Below are 22,634 nucleotides of genomic sequence, written 5' to 3' on the forward strand. Positions count from 1 at the left end.
AGTCATATTTTATTACCTCTAGATTCATTTTGGGGGTCCTTTTTTCTGCCATGCATTACAGCCCTGAACTGCTCACTGTACACCTCAAATTGGTGTACATCACCTTTACTGATGGAATCAGTAAAGGCCCTAAAGCTGCATTTATGCAGCTTGGTGCATGAAAATTTATCTTCGCTATGAAACTACACATTTAATCTAGAAATGGCACTGTAACAATGGAAACATTCCACTTCTGGACCCTCTGCTCAGCCCACTAACTCAGCACTCATTATGCTAAGTCAGGGACACACACAAGCCCCTACAGACCCCCTCAAACTTCTATCGCGTCCCAAGGTTTAAGCAAAAATTTACCTTTGAGTAAAGGAATATTCTGGAGAAGAAGGGTATTCAACCCAATTATTTCTTTGCTCTGTCTTTGATTAACATTTTTAAGGGAGGCCTGTACCTTTTGCAGGTTGGATGGAGGCATCTACAAGAGGGCTGCCAGTACAGCTGGTGTTTTTGTTAAAATGGAATAAATGAGTATTCAATATTTAAGCCTGCATAATAACAGTCTTAAAAAGGGAGGGCAAGAATGAACAACAATCAGTTGTGAAACCCTTTCTCTGACATACCTGTCTATTTCCCAAGAATCAAATGCAAAACACCAGTTCTGAAATACATCAAAAGATCCCTGAAACAGGCAACATCATAAAGCTGTAAATTAATTTTCATTTCAAAGTGCTACACAAATGCACCCAATTTAATTTCAAGTTAGCACAAATTATGTGACACTACCTGTAGATCTCTTTTGGAAGCTCAGGTGACATTTATTGTGGGTGTGAGGTGCTAAGCACTCAGGAAAAGGTAGAGTCTCCGAGTCTTTCTCATTTAGGAAAATCTCTCGCTTAAGAGAGCTTTGCCCTTCCTTAGGGCAAACTAATTGTTTGCATAATAAATGTACAGCAGGCATACTGGAACACAGGAAAGATCTGCTTTTACAACCAGCAGGGAAATATAAGACCCATTTTCACAAAAACAAACAAATGCCCAGAAATTAGTATGTTCTGTTTAAGGTGCAATTTAACCAACTGGGGTGAAAAACCAAAATATGCAGAATGCTAGCCATAAATACTGTGCATGTGTTACAGATAGCAATCTAAATCGAGAAGGAATCTCTGTGAAATCTCATGTACTTTCAATGAAAATGTTTTACTTCAACTTACCTATAGCAATTTAATTAATTTCATTGTTTATTGTAATTTCTCCATCCCATCAGCTTTTTTCCCTCATATACCAAAAAAAGTACACTTCAGTCTTCAGTCTAAAAGCACCATGGAGAACACTTTTCACTTTCAAAGTGAGAATTTTCTGCCTTTTTAAAAAAATTTCTCTATTGTTGTGTTACTACTGCTACTAAAGAAAAATATGCAATTCATTACCCGGTTAGGAGTTGAACAGGTGAGTGCAGATTTGGCTCCATAATTCCCTGAAGATGGTCCATCTTGCTGGTGAGTAGAGTGTCTGACTTCATAAGGAGCTACAATAGACATTTAAAATTAAATATATAAATATCAGGATAATAAAAAAATGCTGCTAAGCTAAAGGAAATAATTAAATACCACAAGATCAAGAATGTATAAATGTGAACATTGTATCTGAGCATCAAAGTCCATTTGGTCAAGCACCTACCAAGTGAACCCACTATCACAGTATCAAAGTCCATTTTGTCTTATGCAACAAAATTCCAGCCACATAGTTGTTTTTCCCATTGTACCATTCTTCTTCAGACATTACTGAGATCCTGCCACTTATATACTGCTAGACCACAGAAATCACTGTTCTTCATGTTTAAATATACATTTATACAGCCTGTCCATGCATTTATACATTTTATATACTTATAGCCACATTTAGCACAAGAACTATATTAAGTAAAAAGAAATAATTCATTTGGTCTATAAAAAAATGCTTTAACAATGCTATCAAATAGCAAACCATTACTTCTCCATACACTCTTCCTCTCCCCTAATTTCTGTTGAAAATCAAAATACACGACTCACCACTTTGTGCTATTTGGAGAAAAGTTAGTAAAGAACAGTAACAATTTCTTCTTCTTTTGCTAAAATAAGTCACTTAGGCTTCACTGCAGCAAATATAGTAAGCAGTGACACAACATCATATTTAGGAACAATGTTTAAAAATAGGGTAAGCATGCAAACAAAAAGGCAAGTCACTTGCAAACTCTTACACAACTGAGAACTGCTGCCAGCCTATTTAAAATTTACCATTACAAAGTCTGCATCAGATAGTCAGAACCTTAAAGACTCACGAGGAAAAAGGAGTCCAAGAAATCTTAAAACTTTTGATCTCAGGAAGACCTTTAAAATTATGCCCCTAACCCCCTTGTTTTCCTAAGGGGTCTTATCCTGTAGTGTTATCTATTTTTATTCCTGTACAAGTCACTGCTAAATTCTGATTAAAAAAAAAAAGGAAGGAAGGAAGGTAAAAGGTGGGAAACATTTAAATGTCCTCAGAGGGAGATTTAAGGATGAAGCCTCATGTCTACATGCCTGCTAGACGAAAAACTTTCAGAACTATAAAATGTACACAGTCATGGTTGCAGAGCAAAGGGCTGTCCCTGAAGACACCCAGTCCAGTTTCAGGGTCAGATCTGCAGAACAGCCCAGCCCAGCCCGCCCAGGGCAGGGGCACAAGCACCTCCTCCACATGCACTACACACAGCTGCCCTTTGGAGTGCTCTTAAAAAAACTGGAAGAGTTTGAATCTTAAAGGCCAGGAAGAACTAGCAGGTCTTGCATTAGGTCTGGCATTTGGTACAGCATGGGTCACAAAATGTTAACTGCTCACTGCCATTGAGAATACATTTGGATGAAGTATTCTCAGTGGGATTAAAATAGGAGTGATTCCTTTTCTGGAAAATAGGAAAACTTGCTTTCTGAAAAATAGTCATTGTTCTGCACCTCTAAGATGTTATTACCTTAGAATTCAAGCAGTTAAATAATTAATTTTGGAAGATGTTGACAGCTGGACTGGATGCTGCTGTCCCTGGTCACTTTGTGTAGCTGCTGAGTCCATGAGAAATTTCACAGAAGTTACATTTGCAACCAAATATAAGAAGGAAAAAAAAAAACCAACACCCAAAATACTCCCTCATAGCACTGACAGATCTGGGACAGAGTGTCAGAAAAGAGCAGAGCACTCAACAGGTACACAGTCAGCCAGTCCAGATGGACACCCCCTGCCCAGCTCTCCACAGCACAGCCTCTCTGCCCCTATTCTTCACTGGGGCAGAACATGCATTGTACTAGAAAGCAACTGCTCTAGAATTAATCCCACCTCTGAACAAGCTGCAGTTTACCTACACAGCAGGGGAATGCCTGTGACTCAGCACTGGTACAATTTTTCAGGTGGAGGCCACTTTATAGTGTCAAACACATTCTTATCACAGCTGTACTGAGTTTCAACATGTTGAATAGCTCTTTTGTCACTCATTTGTAAATAAGGACAAAAGGTGAAGGACTAGCATGCTTCAGTCTACACTCACTGCAAACACACTAATGTAAAGCAGGAGAGATGATGGTATACACCAATGCCTCTTATTGCCATTAACTTGGTCACCACACGTTGCAATTACAAGAGCACAGGTGCTTTACTATAAGAGGAACCTGTAAAGCCATAGTTAAACTGGCTTCTGTCCCATTGGCCTCTTATCAAAATCTGAATGTTTTCCCACCTACTCTAATGGCACTAAAATGAGAGACAGAATAATCCATGCAGTGCCTAGTTTTTGTCTGAATTGCTGAAGTTACACTGTGGGACAGCTTCTACTGCTTCTACACATTATTATTTCTGTTACAAAACCAGAGATTATATTATCCATTCCTGCAAAGGACAGTTCACGTCCAACCTGAAAATTAATAAGCATCTACTGAAATCAGGAGCAGGCTTTTCTTGCCCTCTAATGAAACCAAAACCACCACTCTGACAATCCTTGCAGGCTCTCTGCCACTTGGGTATATTGCAGAGCTTTGTCAGAGATTAGGTATTAGCATTTGTGAGCAGTCAGACATAAATCTAATTTAATAGAAAGTGAATAGGAAGACAGGATTGAACAGTCAAAATATATTGATCAAATAATTTTTCAAAACATGAGTCTAATTGAATTTTAAATCATTAGGCTGATTGTCACTAGCATTTAGAATTTGGATACTTCTGACAAGGGAAAAAAAAAAGAAAAAAGTATTAGAATACAATGTGCATTGCCTTTTTTATCCTACCTCCATGCTGCTGTTCCAGCCCACTTCTTGCTTTACCATATCCATAACTTAGGGGTATTCTCTGGTAGGTAGATGGAGAAGCAGGAGGTGAGCAAATTGGAGATATTGGAGGAGACTTGGGTTCCTATTTAAAAAACACACAAACACAAAGCACAATCCTGAGACAAAAATTGTAAGAAACAAGCAAGTAATGCTGCAAAGTGGTCCAAGGGTATACAATATGATGGACAAACAAGAAAAAAAACACTGCAGCATCCTCAGGCCCTTTATTTCCAAGAAAAGGCTTAAAACGGACAAGACAGGATTTGGTACTGAGCCTTCGAGGGATAAAGCATGGCAGTGCTACAACAAAGCTTTACAATGGTCAGCTCAATGTATTTTACTTCCAAAGATGCCTGAAGTAGTATATATAGAAGGCTCAATGTGAGTGGACAGCTTTGAATTTACATAGTGTGAGCATGTTCTTTGTGGGAGATCATTCTTTGTATTAAAAAAAATTTACAAAAAATTAAAATACATCTCTGGATCGGTATTTTAAACACTGTGGATTTGTAAGTATCACTGGGTAACTATCCTAAAGCTTCCTCCTTCCTTTGATTTACTGAGATTGCTTGAAAAAAGGATGTAAGCCTGAACGGTTTTACTGAATAAAGAGGAAAATACAACACAGATAATCCAGATGGAGCCAGGGGTTTGAGGGCAGTGTTCTGCTTGGGTGTGAGTACACAGAGGAGAGGCATAGATGCTCTTCTTCCTGATCCTGTTATTCCACCTGTGTATCTTGTCATCAGCTCACTCCTGCTGGCTGACCTCGGGCTGGGAACGCTGTTACTGACGCCAGCGCAGCCCATGATAAACGTGGGCACATGTTTTGGGAAGATAAAAGTGCTTCCACCAGGCACTTACAACACGACCTGATACAGTACCACAGGAGAAGGTGTCAAGCCTGGGGAAAATTATGCAAATCAGTTTTTATGAAAATTATGCAGCACTGTGAAGCTTCTTGTATCTGAACAACTGCTCTCTACTCTCCTAAATACAGGTAACAGGAATGTCCCTTGGATGCTTCATTAAATTGGCATGTTTCACTGAGGAAAAAAGAAAAGCAGATGTCTTCTAGACTATTCCTTGAGGAGATAAAAATGAAAGAAAACTTGAGAGCCTTACCCACCCAAAAATAGTGGCTCATGATTGAATACCTTCTCTCCAATTGAGTATTTCTAGAGTGACTGAGGACCATTACTCCACTACTATACTGGCCATGGGAAATCACTCACTTTCCTGCTCTCTTTTACAGACAGATTTCTATTTGCTGCTTTTTCCACTTCCTCTCTGAGAAACAGTGCTGGATTAAGTACGAGGAAAACACTGAAAGAACTTAGACAGAATATTACAGGGCTGACAGCTTTATACAAGCTCATATAGAGAATTTTCTTCAGGGAAGCAACTGGGATGCATCAAAACCAGAACACAGGCATGATGGGGATTATTTGCACATCAGGAGTTCATCTCCTGTCTAGTGTTGGAAAATTGAGTAAGCCCCTGTGAGTGTAATCATTTACAGGACTGGACCTAAAAGGAGGATGCATAATGTTGGCCTGAAGGAGACAAGGCTGTTACCTGTTTTTCCCCTTCATCTGCTCTTTTGTAGGAATTTTTTTCCAAAGTTGCATGTGGAACCTGAAATTTAACTCCATGGAATTCTGCTGGAGTCCCATAACGTACTTCAGTGTCATTTTTCAGCGCCATAAATCGTGGTAGAGGCAATTCTGTATTAAGAGAGAGAAAAATTCAATTGAGACTACAGAACATAAGAAGCACTTTAAGCAGTATCATCTTGTAAAACTAATGAAAAGTTGATCTATAAAAGACCGCTAGTTATATTTTGTAACATTTTTAAGTATGGGACTCCTTTGATTATTTTGTGTCTTAATAAAAATGTGAATGTTACACAAAGTTATATTCACTAGCTTAATATATAATCTCTCCATGCAAAGAGAAAGAAATAAGCCTTGTGCATGTTATTAAAGCAAGCAGCAAACTCATTTCCTGCCTTCAAAACCTTGTCTGTAATGAAAAGAATAGTTTCCCACAGAAACTGTGGGATGGATAAATTAATCAGTCAGGATCACAGTATCCTCAATGCTGCCATCATAACAGGAACAGATCAAAAATGGCAGGGTTCAGAGATCACACCAAGGCCTAGAGAGACAGCTGTGTCAAGAAGTCCCATGTTGCATCTGCTGTGCTGAGTAGGAGACTGACACTTTGTCACTCTTTAAGACAATTCCCAATTATTTTGCAGAAACACCATTTATTTTTGTACACAGTCACCCTAAAAGATCAATATAATTAAAATTAACAGAATGCTCAACACCAAGCAAAGCCATTTGTCCATCACCTCTGTAATCTTTTACACCTACAGTTACAACCATGAGAAAAACAAATCAATTGAAATTTGATACATATTACTCACTTCTAAAGGCGCTCCTATATATTTTCTAGAGAAAATGTAATTAGCACTGGAATAAGTTTTATTGAAATTTTACTGAAACAGTAAGTAAGCAGAATATCAATATAAGGACTGCAAGTACCTGTTTCCACTCAAATTTGTGGATTATTTGCATATGCTGGACTGGTAAAACATACAGAGTAAATCTCAGTGCAGGTTTGCTGGGAGTTTTTTGTTGTTTGGGGGTTTTTTGTTCGGTTGGGGTTTTTTTTTTGTTTGTGTTTTTGGTTTTTGTTTTTTTTTTTTTCTTGGCATGCTGTTCTGGATTTTTTCCCATACTCCAGCTATAATTCACGGAGCCCTTGAATTCAATCTCATAATTCAAGTTCATGCCCTTCTTTATGAAATGGTTTGTGTTTTCAGCCTTTGGCTATATGTGAGAATCGTCTAGAACACTTTATTTTTAGAACCTATTTTGGATGTTATTCTTGCAGGGCAGTCTCTAGAATCTATATACAGTTATGGAAACACTGAGTAAGGTTTAAGGAGGTATTTACTAACATTTACAAGTCAGAGCCATAATTTGTAAACTCTAGGGTTTTTAATTAACATCTTTTTAAAGGACAGCAATGCAAGAGAGAGTGCACAAGCTGTTTGTAAGGAAAACTGACAGGCAAATCCAGGTCACTCCTCTTCACCCTTGGTTCAAACTCCTGTTCCAGCAAGGCACTGAACACAACTGTGCCAGCTGCATCTGACCCCCTGCACTTGGCCAGGAGCTCTGCACCACGGGAGCGCAGCTCACACAGGTCATCATGTGCTTGCCATTCTGGCCTTCCCTCTCTGGGGCAGACCTGGGAACCCCCTCCCTGTGCCCTGCAATGCACACAAATTTGACATTTCAGTGCCCTTATCAGGGAGAGCAGAGCAGAAGCTGTGCTGGGAGCAGTGACCTGACTGCAGAGTTGTGGGGAGGTGCTGCCTTTTCAGCCCTCTCTCTGATCTTGCAGCTGGTTGCATTGCTCCTCCTGTGGGATGGTGCAAGCACAGCCTCAGGACATGGCTTGAAGGCCCACCCAGGATATGGGAGCTAAGGGCTCCAACCTGCTCCAGCCCAAGCAAAAAGCCCTGTGTTTTGAAGCCCAAGCCCTGTGTTTTGAAGCCCAAGCCCTGCTGAGGCAGAGGGTGCATCACTGAAGCAAGAACACTGAGCTCCTTCCAAGTTGCTATCAAGGTTTCACAGCTGAAAGGGACCTGCTCTCTCTTTTTATTGCTTGAGTTAGATAAGATTCTTTCAAGAAGCTTTCTTCTCCACCAAAAATGGTACATTTAATATTACTGTCAATTCATTGGGAAGAATAAAGCTGTTTTAAAATACATCTAATATACATTTTCAGACCTATTCACAGTAAGCACTATGATTTTATCTTCACTACCCATTTATTTTGGCAGGATTATTTGTGAAAGCAGATGAGTGTTACAATCTGCCCTGCACAGAGGGACTGCCTGACCTGCCCATGTGCCCCACAATGTGCCTCCACCCAAAGCAGCTACCAGTTCTCACTCTGGACAGCTGTCAAGACTAGAGGCTGAAGGTGAGAGAGAAATGCATCTCCCACACTGATCATCTGTCATTCCGGCTGCTCCTTTGCAATGCCTTTTCCAGACAGAGATATCTCAGATCTCCCATATCTGTAATTCCCAGCAATTTTCCACCACTTATGTGGAGCATGTAATATTACCTTCCACTCTTTCTCTGCTCCTTAAAATTGTTCAGAGAAACATAAGAAGAAAGAGTTTACCACCATGGAGAGCTGACAAGCATTAAAGAAAGGGAGAAACAAGTGCATAGCACTGCAAGCAAAATTTGCTACTTACCATTCTTAATGCTCTCAATCCGTACTGGGAACCCTGACTGTGCTGCTGCAATTAACTTCAAAGCAATATAAAATTGAGCAGGACCAAAATAACCCACACGCTTGGCTCCACAAACTTCTGTAATCTGAGAGAGAAGACACACATTGTCAGTTAAATGAATTTCACTCTTCCAGATGTCAACATCTCCACATAAACAAAGAAAAAACTTTAAAAACACAAAATGCTTGTTGTATTTGAAGTTTTCTACTACATGTATTTGTTTCAACTCAGAACGTTAGTACACCAGAGACAGCTTGGTAGTTGTTACACTTTTCAGAAGCACTGCTGGTTAGCACTGCTATGCTAAAACAAGTTATGGGCTTTCATACTATGTAAGATTTTAACAGCAGGGGAAATTAGAAGTTCTTAAGTACCCTGTCCAGTGAAACATTTCCACCACGAAAATTATACTTACTATTAGTCCTAACAACAAAAAAATTCAGATAATCACCATAACTGGAACACAAACACAACAAAAGATCCCAGCACACCACTTCAGCAAATGATATTTTGTGAGAAAAATTAACATGTTCTTAGCACTGACGTTTAAATTCTATGTATATTTCATTACTTGCTTCACTCTGCCACACTTATGAAGTAAAGAGCATCATGTTCACACACTCAGACAATGCCTAAACAAACAGCAGGTATCAGCAGGTTTTGAGCATAGGTGCCAATTCTCCCATGCCTGGAGCTCCCAGATGTTCACAAGCCAACCTCAGACAAGCACTGGGGTTAGAACAAAACTCCATCTGCCCCAGACATAATAGGAAATCTCAAATTGTATTCCTGAAAATACACCTAGATTAGCAATGCCTACTGGCTGGCAAGGTGCAGCCTCTGTGACAGTCCTCCATGGGGAAGTGTTGCTTCTGGAAAGCCATGTCTGTGGATTGGCTCCCAAGCTACAACAGCATGACAGAAACTATTAAGTTGCATATAAGCAAACAGTACAAATGAACAGTCTATTTTTTCTGATTTATTTTTACATGTATATATACATATACATGCATAGTGGAAAAATGACAGGTCAAAAAATTAATGAAAAAAATCAAATGTTTTGGAATGGTATATCTTACTAATCAAAGACAACTGTTTTCAAACAAACCCTTTCTTCTCTGGATGTGGCCTCTGCTTTGACTGAATGAGCTCTGGCTACCTTCTCTTCCTACAAGTTTCAGACTTGGTCACAAGACACATCAGATAGTTTTTTTCCTCCTACTGCTTGTTGAAAAAGGGAGAATGACAAATGCTTCTGGTTAATTTAAACTGTCCTTATACATAGACTTATTCTCTTTCATCTACTTTCTTCTCTGTTACTGTGTCCTTTTTTATTCTGGCCTTCCCTCTATCACTGGCCTTGCTTCTTTTATTTTTCAGTGGGAAAGCAAGGCACTTGGGATGTGCCTGAGATGGATGGCTGGGCACACCCTTGGTACTCTTTCTGAACTCCGAAGCAGGGTTCTTCCCTTGGTCCTGGATGCTCCCAATTCACTCAGTCCCACTGCCCACGGCACCCACTCCTGCATGGTCCTTCCCCAGCCAGCAGGCCCGGCTCTGCCTGGTGCAGTGGTGTGGAGCACAGATAGACTGGACTGGACCATGGAGAAGAAATGTGCACAGCAGCTGCACTTCAGACTGCTCCTCATGGGCAAAACCTCCAGGCACACCAGGCTCTGGCAGCTCTGGGGACAATGCTGTGGTGGCAGGTATGTGAAAAGCCATCAGCTTATCCAACAGCCTGGGGAGAAGCAGATGGAGAAGGGGCACAACCAAGCTGAAATTCAGTCTGGGTTCACAGCTCTGGTCTCTTATGGGAAATGTTTGTTTAAAAAATGCCAGTGCTGAACAGGGCAGTTGGCAAAAGCTGGGCACCCACTGGGAGCCAGGCCCTCCCATGGAGGCTGTGGGTGCTCAGCTCAGCATGACCCACGGGCAATGCCTGGCACGGCTCCTGCTGGGGGACAGAAATGGCACACAAAGTCCCTGGCTGTGCCTATAGGGTATACCCTGTAGGGACTTTTCTCCTCTTGGGCTCTTTTCCTGCCATGGCTACACTTCCTGCCCTGCCTATGTTTGCTGACATGGAACAACAGTGTCACCGTGATGTGTTTCCTCTGGCTGGCTGCTGGAAAAAGGCAATACTGAGCAGCAGGGACTTTCACAGAGATGCTACTACTTTCCTGAGCTCATTTTCCATATATTTTTTATACTTTGAAAAATTAAGGTTGCTGAATGCTGCAAATGCTCTACTTGCTCCTCCTATGGAAACATGAATATTTTATTCTGAACAAGCAGACTAAAAATTTTTATCAAGGACATCTCACCCCTCAAATATACCGTGATGTTTCTCATGTACACACTTATAGCCAACCAACCAGAAACTGCCTCTCTGTAATTCTGCTTTTTGATAACAACAGAAATAAATTTCATAGACACAAGCTTCTGTTATTTGTGCAACCACTTGTGAATTTTTGTTAATGGTCCAGAGCAGAAGATGGAAGCTGACAGAGTAGTCAAATTTATTACACAATCAATTGTGGGTATTTATACAGACTAATTTCAGGTACAGGCATTTACTCACATCAGGTTCCTTGTCCAGTTAAAGGAGAGAGTCTTGGCTTCCTTCCAGCCAGCATTTCACACTATCTGTATCAGAACCCTGCTTAGAGGTGCAAACAGAGCAGCCCCTCTCTCCAGCAACCACAGAAGCTGGCAGCAGATTAGCCTTTATCCAAAAGTAAATCCTCAGAACATGCTGCCTGCTCAAATTTCCACAGCATCTTAAATTGAACACTGCATTATTTTTTTGTTTCCTGGAGTTACCTTTCACAGGGTCAGTGCACATAGCTTTTGATGGGCAGATTACACTCATATGCAACCCTGAAATTAAGCTAGTTTGTGTGATATACTATTAGGAGTCTCCCAAGGTCCATCCAAGTTAAAAGCACTGCATATGAATGTGATATGGTAATTTTTCATTTAAATCCTTGAATCTGTTGTCAGTTTGGCCTGCATGCTTTTTAGCAAGCCAGCAAGAAGAGAACTGGTATTTTCTGCTTGTGCACTGCTAAATAGACACATGTATAAACCAAAACAACTTACATGCCTTGATACTTCGAAGGATTTTAATGCAAAACCACTGACTGTCCATTTATATTAAAATTTTTCCTTTAATTCTCCAGCAGAAAACTGTAATCCTCCAATGTTAGCAAAATATTGAATAGAAGTGTAATGAAGAATGTATTGGAAATAATTTTTCATGGTGGTGGGTTACAAATGTTACTTGCCAAATCTAACAAACAGAGTTAGTCCAAAATGACACAGAATCACAAAATGGCTGGGGTTGGAAGTGACCTCTGGAGATCTGTGAGTCCAATCTCCTTGCTCAGAAGATCAGGATCACCTAGAGCTAGCTGTACAGGATTGTTCACAGGAAGGTTCCAAAAATGCCCAGAGAAGGAGAATGTGCCATTCTCACAGTAAAGAAATTTTCCTCATATTCAGAAGGAATTTCCTGTGTTTTACTTTGTGCCTGTTGCCCCTTGTCCTGTTGCTAGGCACCACCAAGAAGCCCAACTCCATCCTCTTGACACCTCCCTTCAGATACTTACAGAACATTGATAAAACCCCCTCTCCATCTTCCTCAGGCTAAACAGGTCCTGGCCCCTCAGTCCCCTCCCAAGAGATGCTCCAGTCCCCTGTCGTCTTTGGAGCAGTGATGCTTGAACTTTAACCACTTGGATCCATCCATACCGTCTGGACCCCTAACCCATGGGATTCCTCCAAGCAGATCCTTGAAGAGGCCAATCTTAGCTCTCCTGAAATCCAGGACTGGGACCCTACTTTTTGCCCTGTATCCTCCACACAGGTTCTTGAACTCCACCATGTTATGGTCACTGCAGCCAAGGCTGCCCCAACCTTCACGTCCCAAACTAATCCTTCTTTCTTCATTAGCACAAGGTGTAGCACCACACCTCTCCATGCTGGTTCCTCCACTACCTGTATCAAAAACTGATCACCAGTGCTCTGCAGGACTCTCCTGGACTGTGTGCCCAGCTGCGTTGTCTTTCCAGAAGATACCAGAGTGGTTGAAGAAGGTGGTGAAGGCTTGTGATCATGAGGGTACTTCCAGCTGTCTGTAGAAGGCTTCATCGACTCCTTCCCCTGATCAGGTGGCCTGCAGCAATATTCCAGTCATGGCAAATTGCCCTGTTCAATGGTTTGTGAGGCAAGAACACTGCTGAGTAAACAATGGGTATTCAGCAGGTAGCCTTAGCACACTTGGTCTGTAAAGGAATCACACCACATTCTCTACCAAGCACCATAAGAAGGGGAGAAAGAGCAAGATCTATAAGCCTGCACACCTTCTGCCAGGTAAGAAGTTTTTCTAGGGTTGCAAAAATAAATACTTTTTAGTAGTATTAAAAAAACAAATCTCCAATTCATAAACATTAAAATTTGAAATGAGCTATGAGCTCTTCAGAAGAGTTGCTGTTTGAAACCATTGTGCTCCATGCAAACTTCTAATAGAAAAGCTCTACATCTTCAGGTACTGGAACACAGAGCAGATTTTTGTATTTTTTATCCACTCACTGCTCTGCTCTATTAGCTGACAGCAAGTGTTATTTTTATAATTGCTCCTTGAAGACATCCCACACGAAGCAGCTTTTCCCAGCCCAATCTGACATTTTTCCAGCTCTCCCCAGTTCTCCCCAAACAAGTTTCCACTGCAGTCTCCAAGAGCGCTGACCTCACAAACACACTGGGCAGGTCTAATTTAGATTGCAAGAACTAAACTTCAGAAACTGAATATGAGCCAAGAGCTGAAGTTTGTTTTTAATATGTAGAAAAAGCAGTATAATCAGAAATTATTATACCCTAATCTTACGGACAGGCTGAAATGGCCATCCTGGAGCCTCAAGGCAAAGGTAGACCTGGGCCTTCTGCTTTTTCATTTAGCTGCTGTGGCACCCTCTGTATCAGGCTGGCACACAATTTTTGTCTGTTCTCTGTCAGCCTGCTGATACCTGCCACATAGATGGTAACTGCTTGTCATTTGTGGGCACATCCAGCTCAAAGGCTCTCACAACTCTGCGTGGGCTGCGGGATCCTGAGAGAGCACGTGTGAGCAGAACAAGTCACCTCACTGGGAGAGAAAAAGGTGACCATCGCTGGCTCCAATGTAAAAGGAAATTTCCTTGCTACAATTTCCATCTCAGCACAACCCCACATCTCTTGTACTTGTCCTTGCTCAATCTATAATGAGGCAGAAATATCTTCCAGTTTATCAACTGCCTCTGAATTTTAGGGAAGGTGTTGAAAAGCTTTTGCCATTACTCAATGCACACCTCATCCAGTGCTCTCCCGAGGACAACCAACTGTGATGCCACAGCTCAGACCTGAACTACAGAGTGACCTCAGGCTCCCTTCTGGGTCAGCCAGCTGCTTATAATAGTTTCAAAGACAAATATTTGCAGCAGTGGCTTATCAACAGCTTATCTCAAAATTGTGTCATGCATCTGACCCACTTTACCCTTTCTCTTTTTTTCTTTCTTTAATTTGTGTTTACGGACTCTTTGATCTGCTTATTACAGACAAGTTTTGCTACATTCTTAAACAGGTATTTCTCTCTCAATGGATCATTGTTCAGACATTTGTAATACTACTTGGAGCTCAGGGCTACATATCTGTTTCTTCAATATTTAAAGCAAAGTAAGAAACAACACATCAAGGATTACTGACTGGAAAGGCATTAGGAATATGCTGGGGCATTACATTCCCAGATGTACATAGGAAGAGGCTCTGCCATGGCTGGGTTCTTTACCTCTGCTCCACAATATCAGTGGTATTTCTGTAACTATTTATTTTATTCTGTCATTTTGTCTTTTAAAAACAGATGTTTTATCTGAGACTTTTTTAAACATCACCTGAAATGCTTACTAAAAATCAAGCTATTTTAAACAAGCAGGGTTCCAATGTTTAAAACAGAATTTAAAACAGCTTAGTTTATGGCACAGAAGACAACACATACATAGTATATTTTTAAAGAGCTAACTATAATATATTCTCATGGTTTAAGCTCTGCATGATCATCACTTTACATTTAAGAACACCATAATTTTAAATTGCAAGGCAAGCAACAGATAAACTGCAAAAGCTTCACAACTTCACATAAAAAACACCATGCTAAAAGCAGCAGAGAGCAACCCCCTGAGTTAAGCAAAAACCTGCTGACAGCACCACTGGGGTTTCTCTAAACTCCCTCCTCCGGGCATGGCCCAAAACCATCCACATGCACCATCTGCCCGCACTAGTGCTCCATCACACCTTTGCGGATCTGGGGGGAAAGCACTTCACTTTGGGAACAGGGAAACACTTTTCCATCAGCTCCAAGCTGAACATTTTACACCAACACCGAGAACCACAAGGGTCACGATTCAGCGCCCACCGTCCGCAACAACACTGGCAGAACTGCATGAAACAAACACAAAACCAGGTTCAAACAACTCCAAGTCTGACAATGAAGCTTAACAGCAGAACCATTTTATGTACTGAAAAATGCTGATTCCTTAGCAGAGGTTAAAAATAACCCCAATCTGTAACACAACTGGTTTCAATCTTTAAAGAGCCTGTGGGCAGGAGCAGGACAGGAGCAGGGCAGTGACACTTGGTCAGTGCAAGGCTCTGTCCAGTCCTCTCTCTTGTGTAACAGTGAGCTCTGGATGCCTAAAGAAACCCAAGCATGTGAATCATGCAGTACTTCTCTTCAAGTGGGAAGACTGGTAATGCCAGCATACCACAAGTCACAAAATATTGATCTGAATTATACAGCTATGAGGACATGTGAGTCAGCACTGATAAGCAAAAGATTTCAATTATTAAGGAATGTTGACAAGAAAAAGTCTGCCAGAGAATAAAGGCTGCTGATGCAGGCTAATACTTACAACCTCTGAAATATACCTGAAATGCTGTCTCCCATGCTCAACCTTTGTTCTTTAATACACAAAGGCTACTCAACCATTTACCTGCCTGTAATGTGGAAAAGCTGGACACTTTCATCTCATGTCAGTCTCACAGGGGAGTTTAAGAAGCCCCATTCCTGAGAAATATCTGACAATCAGCACACTAAGTAAATTATTTTTGTGATAACAGTGCCTACAGCCTCAGGTCAGAGGTTGTTACACACATTTGCTGATACTTCATTCTGTCTTTGATAGGAAAACCTAGCACCACCTTCACCAAACACATACCTTTAGGAGTATGTGAAAAGCCTACAGAGGTGAAAGAGATGAAGCAAATTATTTTCAAAACCTCCTTGCCTTTTTTTTCTCGCTATTTGGAAAATGAATACTACAAGAACTGCATTCATGCATCTAAAGTTGTTCTGTGTTTCATATTCACTGTCTGTATCAAATTTATATTAACAAGCTCGATAAATACAGCATATGTCAATAAACGTGTAGGAGTATAAGTAAAATCTTAGTAATGCTTTGAACACAAAAATAAAGTCTGAGAACAGGTTACTCCAGCTTTAAGAACTTGGCACAAAGACGCCACCAATCAGTAGAGATTTTTTATTTAAATCTATTTATTCACTGAACTGCTTCACATTCTTTGTAGATAATCAGTCTGCATCTAGATACGGCAACACAGATACTCAGCAGGTCACTCTCTGAAATGCTGCATGCACAGTCTCGCCAAAAATCACTGTTAAAATCTGAAAACCCACAGAAATTTGCAAAGTAAACAGAATTGAGTTATAGACTCTATCTGCTTTTTAAATCTCAACTGTGGAAGCAAGGGAGTAAGAGCAAGTAAAATGGCAAGCACGGAGCTGTCACACTGCGCCATCCAAACAAGTAAATTGCAGAAAATTTCCACAAGGGTTATCCAAATTTCTTCTGATGCAAGTCCCTGCCAAGAGCATTTAATTCTCCTGGACATGAGTTTCATAAAGCTCATCCTACAGATGGTTAACACTATATATTTATACATTGCAAATATGGTAAAGGCACTAGTCATCCCAAGATTTCTGTTCATTTTCCTGCTCACCTCCTCTCTTTCAAGAGCATATCTAGGGACATAACACAGAGAAGGTCCAGGATAGAACCCAGACTCTCCAATTCTTGTCCACTCAGTAGAGACATTATCCTGAACTCCCCTTACCCACAAGCAACTGACATTGCAAGAGCTTGAGGGAGGCAGGATGTAACTATCCACACTGAAATTTGGCCAGGGCTGGAACCAGGCCAACCAAAATATCCATCTGTTCCTAAAACTTTCATTTTTTGAAGGTTGAGCGAAAATAGTATCTAAATCTTAGCAAGAGTGAATGGGGAGCTGCTTTTTAGCTCAGGTGGAAATGCCATGTTTTGCACAGGAGCTGCATCCATATCCTTTGGGAATGGAAACAGGATGATCATGGGAAAATTAAAGGACAACACTACTTTGCCATGCAAAATCCTTGTGGTTTGGGCATTTTAGACTACTTCAGCAACAAAGTTGCTTATTATTTCAAGTAATACTTTACACAAGCAGCATATCCACTAGCATATTTTGATCTTCAGAGTACATTTTCACTGACTTAAAAATACAGCACTCATTTATAAGCCTGAGTTCACTACTAGTCTAATGTATTTCAAAATGCATGTTTTTAAAAATCTATTCAAACTGCTGTGTGTCTATACATATGCAAAATTGAAATTACACATAACTTGAAACTCAGCCTAAAAAAATCAAACCTTTGAAGGAAGGCCTTCTGCAATCTGTCCAAGCCTTTTTTTACAAAAGGAAAAATTGTCTCTTCATTGCTGCAGTTCAGATATTAATTAAAACACCTACCATCAGGGATTTTTTTAAAAAAACCCTGAAAACACTCACATTTTATAATGCAACTTGAAACCCTTTAAAATGCTGGACTCTCCAAGTATGCACAAAAGCATATAAATGAATCTTTCAGTTTGTCATTCATAAAGAGAATCCTTATCTCACCTTTGTTAAATTTCAGTCTCTTAACAGCGTACCACACACTGAGAAATAACAGATTTTTCTGAAGAAAAAAATAAATCCTCATTGGTTGGGTTGATGCCTTATTTCTTGTTGGAGTACAAATTCAGTTGGGGTATTACTCATACAAAACAAATGTGTATTACAGAAAATTCCATAAGGTGTTGCTAGACAGGATTTAATTTACCCTTTGAAAAAGCAAACATCAACTCTTAGTTGCAACTTACTCTTCAATAAATGAGTAACATATGAAGCTCTGCAATACAACTCCATTTTGTTCTCAGGTTAAAACATCATCATAAAAAGTTTGAGTATAAGTAACAGTCTGTGAAATCATTGCCCCATCACCCATAAAGAAGCTTGCCAAACTCACCTAAGGTGCAAAGGGTATCTTGAAAAAGGCTGGAAAACGTTAGCATTAAGGAGATGACATCTCCTATGGACACACCATAATGTGTCAGGAACAATCAAAACATCTTCTCAAATTCAGAGACCGTTTTAGCACCTAAGAAAAAATAATGGAGCCTACTGCTAGATAAATGCTGAAGTCAAGAATAGTGAGGAAAATGGGCAGAAAGGCTTGTAATCTTTTTTGTAAAAGTATAAAAATTAACTGTTATCAGAAATTTCTTTCAACAGTTCTACTGTTAAACTCAAACTAAGGCTACCCAAAATATGTGCCTTTACAGTCAAATCTTTTTTTCCTAATCTGTCCAAGTAACTGCATTGCTGTAAGTGAACCCCAGAAAACAAAGTTGTTTTAAGTCACCACTGAGAGGTCTAGAGGACTGCCTACAGACAGTACTGCAGCGTGCTCCTGTAGCTGTCTCTACAACAGCTGCCTTATTATTTCCACATTTCTTTGTAACTACAAGGAAATACTTCAGGAGTTTCACTCTCAGATGCTATGCCAGGATAACTTTACAATCTGTTCCATTTGTAGGCGTTCTCGCAGCTGAAAGCATACCAAGAGCGACCGACAGCAAACCTCATGACAATTGCCCTTATCTTCTCATATCCAGGCAAAAACATCTCTCTACTCATCTTGGAAGGTGAGCAGCTTTTTCTTTTTAGCAATCATTTTCCTACTTGTTGATGGGACACAACTCCTCCAGCCACCACTGCAGTCTTGATGCACCCAGTCACAAATTAGATCTAAATAAATTCTACATCTCTGATCATACTTAAACAAGGCACCTCACTCAATTCCCCTCTGCACAGGGACAAAGCACTTGGATGCTGAGCGATGTAGGCCATGGTTTAATCGTGCGGGACAAACTTTTGTGTGGGTTATAGACATTTGTAGATGACAAAAATCAAAAATAGAGGACACCTAATATTGTTTAGAAAGATTACAGAAAAACATCCAGTGTTTAGCTTCTTTACATTTTAGTGACAACTTGCATCATTGCAGTACAAGGCCTGTGAAGAAATTCAAAATCTTTTGAAGTTTCAGGATAAACATTACTTTTCTGCTATTTGAGTTCAAATACACAGAATATTACCCAAATAACGAGGTAATTTGAAGAACTAAAAAGCCATAGGCAGAGGTCACTGGCAGAGGCACTAATCAAACTCCCCTTTCAGCAGTCACCATCACTTAACTCACTTTGCCAAGCTCTTTTGGCCTCAAGCAGCAGTAGCACTGCTGACTACAAGTGCATTGATCTGTTCTTCAGGTTTCCTTCCACAAACTCTTACTCTAGTCCAAAGCTCAAGAAACTTCCACTTCTCAGTCCCACACTGCCAGCACTGTGTGCCTTCCAGAATGCCCCAGCAGCTCAGGGAACAGGCAGCCAAGCGGCACCCAGAAGTGCCCAGGTGCAGACCTTCCACTTCCATGAGCTCATCTCTCTGAGTGAGGGCCTTCACAGGAGTCTGGAAAACCCCTCCCTTGGGAGATGTGCTGACAAAGGCTTAGAGCAGGTTCATTTTGCTCTAAAAAACTGGCAATTGAGTCAGGTTTCCCATGACTTTTGGGACAAACTTTTAAAATGCAGGAGGAGTAACCAGCTTCCATAATTATTGAAAGAAATAAAAACAGAGGTAACGACCATAAACTGAGCTGAGATTCAAACTGGACATGCAACTTGGAAATATTCTCAGACCCCCCCCCACCCCAAAATATAGTAAACCAAACCTAACCAGTGATACATAGCAGAGCTGGCCAAAAACTACAGCAGTGAAATTATCAGCTCCAGGTTTCTGGACTGAACTTTTGAAACCCTGGCAGATGGATCAAAGCTGGATGCCCTCTCCCACACAAGACTCTTCAACAGCAAGATTTTTCTGCAAGACAAAACTCTAGTTGATCTCTCTGGATCTATTTGTTTCCAATGGGCTTTGGTTCCAGTAAAGAAATGGAATAAAGCTTTTCTTATACATTTTTCTTTAACACATGATTTATAATACCAGATTTTTTCACTCCAGCCAGTGCAATACAGATGAGTGTTTAAACATTCAGTTCAGCAACACCTTTACACTTGTTTTCATTACATTTCCTCCCTACTCTTTAATTGCTTAAAACAACTCTAAGACCCAAACAACACAATATGCAAAAATAAATAATACACCACTTAAGAACACAGTCTTGCAAAACCTTCCATAGCACTACAGAAAGAGATAATTGTCCAAAATTAAACTTTAGCAACATGGTTTTAAAGATTCAGAAATTAGTTTTAAAAACTACTCTTTTTTTTTTTAACCAATGTGGTTACAAAAATTAAATTAAATTAAAATTAAAATTAAATTTGTGGTTACAAAAATTAAACTCTGTACATTAGCAAAGGAGACCAAAAGTCTTACAGTGTTTTAAATTATGCCTTTTCCAAAACCCCAGAGGGAGCAAATGATGAAGCTTGTTTTCCAAGTCTTCATGGCAGACTGAAGATTTCTGCAGTTTAAAATTAATTGACATGTTATTAGGAGCATTGCACTCAATTGAAATCGGCATAATACACTGACAAAGAGGTAAGTCAGGAGTGAAATTCTGTAAAAGGATTTTCTAACCACCAGGTCAGTGGCAATTTGTGTGGAATAGCTTAGGCTGGTTCACTCTGGAAAGGCAAAAGTCACTTAATGGTGCAACCTGTTTCTCAGCTATCAGAGATGCTGCATGATCCATCCCAGTCCTGCTCAACTTTTCTCTCCTGTTCTATAAAGATAATGATAGCCTAACTTGCACTTGCAAAAGACTGTCAAATATTGCTTTGGACTTCTAAGACATCAATAATTCTCCACACAGGGTATCTGTGCACCAAACCAAGGAACTCACACACTTGCACAGCTGAGGGGAGCAACCCAATGGCAGAGGTTTGTGATAGGTACGCAAATCCCTGTTTCATTTCTCCATTCTTGGCACAACTTTCAACAAAAAATTATGGCTCAAAATAGCAAATTAATAAGGGAGAAATTAAAACATTGTGCAGAGAAAAGACTGCTGATTTATTTGATTCTGAAGAGATGGGTAAAATGGACAGAGACCTGTGACCAATGTTGCATGATGATTTCAGCTCTCCAAAGGCACTAATGATCACTGCAGGAAATGTACTACTATCTGCAAAGCAAGAAACAAAGTTCCAGTCAAATCTTAGTGATTTTATAAGGATATGAGTATAGTTCTTTGTGATCCAGGTCTCATCTGACACAGTATTCAAAAAACTCTGTGAATTCTGGATCATATGAGACCTAAATCACAAAGAGCTATACTGAAATCTATTTGTGATTGACACAAAGTACATCAGCTAGCACTTCTTTAACCCTGCAAGAAATCCTTCTACAATCAAATGGGACAATTCACAAATGGAGCACAACCCAAAAACAGGACAGTAAGTCTGCATTTGCCATCAGAAGACAGTTCTGTGCTTGTCTTTTGTTGTGCTGCATATTCAGTATTTACAATCTGCTCTAAATAACTATTCTATTAAGCAATTATTTTGCATTGGCCCATCATTCAAGAGAAAGAAGCTCAGCAGAGATGCACTGGGAAAGAGCAACCTTGTACCAGTTCCACTCATGGCTGTGGCTGGAACACGTTCCCGAGCTCTCAGCACAGTTGCATGTGCAAAAGGAGCTCAAAAGGTATTTGAAATGCAAAATTATTCAGTTTCTCATTTCTTTGGTCTTAATGCAACAATTAACATTATGCTTATTTTAATGCACCTCCATTATTGAGGAGAAAACACAGCAGGCAAAGCATTTAAGAATATTAGCTGAAAGGCTTTTATGACTTTCACAGGACTTTCTGGCATTAATCTAGAAAAACAAAAGGACATCTGTACACATTACTACATATCAGAATAAAAAGTTATTTGCAAAAGCTTGCCACATGCAGCTTTTCTAAATATCTGTTCATTTTTAGCATTACTTTGCTTCAGTATTGAAAATTAAGCCTATGCACCAGGACAGTGAATGAACTAGTTAGCAATCATTTTTCCTTTCAATTGCTTTATTTTCTTTCTTGTTCTTTAATACTGGGAAGTTTTATATTTAGGCAGAAGTCTCCAGGCAAATTATTGCTTAAAGTAAATGAAAACTAAATACCAGAACCCAGGCCTCTGTTGCACAATTCTTAAAGGCGGCAGCCTATCTTCCTTCTCCTAGCCCTCTGCCCTATACTTTGCACAATTCCTGCACTAAATGCAAGAGAAGTCTTGCAGCACAAATAGTTTATCATGCAACTAAACCCCACAACATATTCACAAAAGGAGCCAAAGTACAGCAGCTTAAAAGAAAGAAAGAACAAACGGCAGACAATTTTAATAAAATCATCTTTTACTGAGCACATAGTCTTTGAATAACTGAGCTAGAAATTCTTTTCTTCTAAATTTCTCTCTCAAATTCACATTAAAACAAGCCCATGGAAATTCACTAGGAAAGCTGAAAGGTTGAAAACCCCTGTGTTTCTTAACTGCTAAGTTAGTTTGAAGCCCAACTGAGAACAAGCAGAAGTACTTAACAAATATATACTCTTTCCT

The 22,634-nt window shown here is 40.0% G+C and overlaps 1 protein-coding gene across 1 annotated transcript in view; it reads right to left on the minus strand.

Moving 5' to 3' along the window:
- Nucleotides 1-15,054, minus strand: part of REPS2 (RALBP1 associated Eps domain containing 2) — a 68,112-nt gene extending 53,058 nt beyond the window's left edge. The window contains exons 1-5 of the mRNA XM_031061216.1: nt 14,980-15,054; nt 8,611-8,734; nt 5,901-6,049; nt 4,281-4,404; nt 1,422-1,519 (exon numbers count right to left, since the gene is read on the minus strand). Coding sequence (XP_030917076.1) covers nt 1,422-1,519; nt 4,281-4,404; nt 5,901-6,049; nt 8,611-8,734; nt 14,980-15,054 — 570 coding nt within the window. The remainder of the gene's footprint in view (nt 1-1,421; nt 1,520-4,280; nt 4,405-5,900; nt 6,050-8,610; nt 8,735-14,979) is intronic.
- Between the last annotated feature and the right edge of the window lie 7,580 nt (nt 15,055-22,634).

Source organism: Geospiza fortis, unplaced genomic scaffold (assembly GCF_000277835.1).
Source record: "Geospiza fortis unplaced genomic scaffold, GeoFor_1.0 scaffold285, whole genome shotgun sequence".
Taxonomy (NCBI): Eukaryota; Metazoa; Chordata; class Aves; order Passeriformes; family Thraupidae; genus Geospiza; species Geospiza fortis.